This window comes from Aplysia californica, unplaced genomic scaffold, assembly GCF_000002075.1.
Source record: "Aplysia californica isolate F4 #8 unplaced genomic scaffold, AplCal3.0 scaffold00992, whole genome shotgun sequence".
Lineage (NCBI taxonomy): Eukaryota > Metazoa > Mollusca > Gastropoda > Aplysiida > Aplysiidae > Aplysia > Aplysia californica.
In genome coordinates, this window is record NW_004798262.1 from 125,721 (window position 1) to 127,881 (window position 2,161).

The window sequence follows — 2,161 nt, forward strand, 5'->3', positions numbered from 1 at the left end:
TATGGTATGGTATGGTATGGTATGGTATGGTATGGTATGGTATGGTATGGTATGGTACAGTATGGTAAGGTATGGTATGGTATGGTATGGTACAGTATGGTAAGGTGAACCATATAGATATCATGTGTCTAGAAGTGCAGAAAATACTCAGTCACAACAACAACAACAATTTATAACAAACCAAAGACGAGACAAATGGCAACAACAACAACAAAAACAACAACAACAATAACAACGACGCCAACAAAAAGGAAAATAGCAGAAGCCACCAACATCAACAACAACAACAACAACAACAACAGCACACCTGAAATAAACGTACCCATTCAAATAACAGTTCTGTAGCTGTGATTTCGCCTCTTTGTTTCTTTGATTCAAGAATGTTTCTTTGTTTGTTTATCTGTTTGTTTATTTGTTTGTTCTTATGTTCATTATTGTTTATGTGTTTGTTTACCTGCGTGTTTGTTTGTTTTGCTTGTTTTTTGTTGTTTGTTTGTTTGTTTATTAGTGTGTTTGTTTGTTTGCTTGTTTGTTTATTTGTTTGTTTGTTTGTTTCTTTGCAGAAAATAATCCCCTGCGCTCACCTGCAACAGACAAAGTACTAACAATCCTTCCTCCTTTCCCCCCTTTGTCTTTCCTCATGTGGGCGGCCGCCAGTTTTGTGCCAACAATCACAGCCGTCTAAAACAAATGCAAATCATTTTGAAATAATAATGATATTATACACGTTTGGTGTCTCGCCCAGTTTGGGCCTAACCATCATCATCGTCGCCATTGTCGTCGTCGTGGTCGTCATCAACATCATCATCATCACCATCATAATCATCAACAACAACAACAACAACAAAAACAACAACAACAAAAACAACAACAACAACAACAGAAATTAGATAAAGATTTGGATATTTGATTTATGAAATTAAATGTTTTGAAATTTTTTATTTTTTTAAATTGAACGTTTCACCCTGTTTTGAACTTCATCATCATCACCACCATCACCATCACAACCATCATCATCTGACATAACAAACTAACCAGGTTGATAGCTATCACCCGTTGCCAGCCGGACCCTTCGTTCACAATAGCAGCATTGTTCACCATGATATCTACACGGCCAAGATGCTCAATTGCGTTCTGGAAGACATCTGGGGATAGACAGAAAGAAGAACAAATGAAATATCATTTAAAAAAAATAATAAACTATAAAGAAAAGAAAAATAACAGCTACAGTGGAACTCGGTCGGATTCAACGAGCTAGGATTCAACGAGAACTCGGATACAGCGAGATGAGAGAGATCCTCCGGTTTTTTCTTCTTTAATATCAATTTTTTAAATAACCTGGATTCAACGAGCACTTAAAATCAGCGAGCTCGGATTCAACGAGGTTGCTTCCAGTGTGAACAGCCCCTGCAGACGTGGCTTCGCTCATTTTTGTCCCAGAATGAACTTAATCTTTTCTCGGAAACCATCCATTGCACCTGCCTCGTGAACCATTATTCACTTAGACGATTGCATGCGACCAATCAGCGGCCTTTTTTCATACCAACACACGCGTAGCGTTGTTGCACGCGACGCACGTGTCTACTCTGGCGTGTGTCGGGGTCGGATAGGCGACATGCACACGTGTGACTGTTTGTACGTGTCGGGGGTGGGGGGCATTAGCAGTTCGGGCGTTGAACGTCGCAGATACAAACACGTCACAGTCTTTTTCCCCCTCAGCAACTAATCATTATATTACAATGATAAGCTAGTCTTGACGTAGATCTACGTAATGAATTGTGTGCTGGTCTATGGAATCAAAAGTTGCCGTATGCTAGGCTCTACACAGCAACACAACTTGTTGGTAAAGAATCTTGATGACACAGGCGTGTGCATTTGAACGAATCGGTCTTTTTTTTTTTTTTTTACACAACTCATAATAATAATATGCAGGCATTTCAGGCACTACTTGTGACTTCAATTTATACATTACTGGCTCAGTGTCTGTAGTTATCTATACAAAACTTCATGTTTGCTATAACGAACACTCGGATTCAACGAGATTTTACGTCAGGCCCGGCGACCTCGTTGAATCCGAGTCCCACTGTATGTTACCTTGAAACATCATCGTCATCATTATCAATGGATGATGTGTCATGATAAGGAGGAGGAGGAGGAGGAG

At 39.6% G+C, this 2,161-nt stretch overlaps 1 protein-coding gene across 1 annotated transcript in view; it reads right to left on the reverse strand.

Moving 5' to 3' along the window:
- LOC106013556 (15-hydroxyprostaglandin dehydrogenase [NAD(+)]) overlaps nucleotides 1-2,161 on the reverse strand; it is a gene marked incomplete in the record, with an annotated part of 22,688 nt that overhangs the window by 4,595 nt on the left and 15,932 nt on the right. Inside the window, 2 exon segments of the mRNA XM_013089596.2 lie at nucleotides 585-681; nucleotides 1,036-1,145. Of these exon segments, the coding sequence (XP_012945050.1) occupies nucleotides 585-681; nucleotides 1,036-1,101 (163 nt within the window).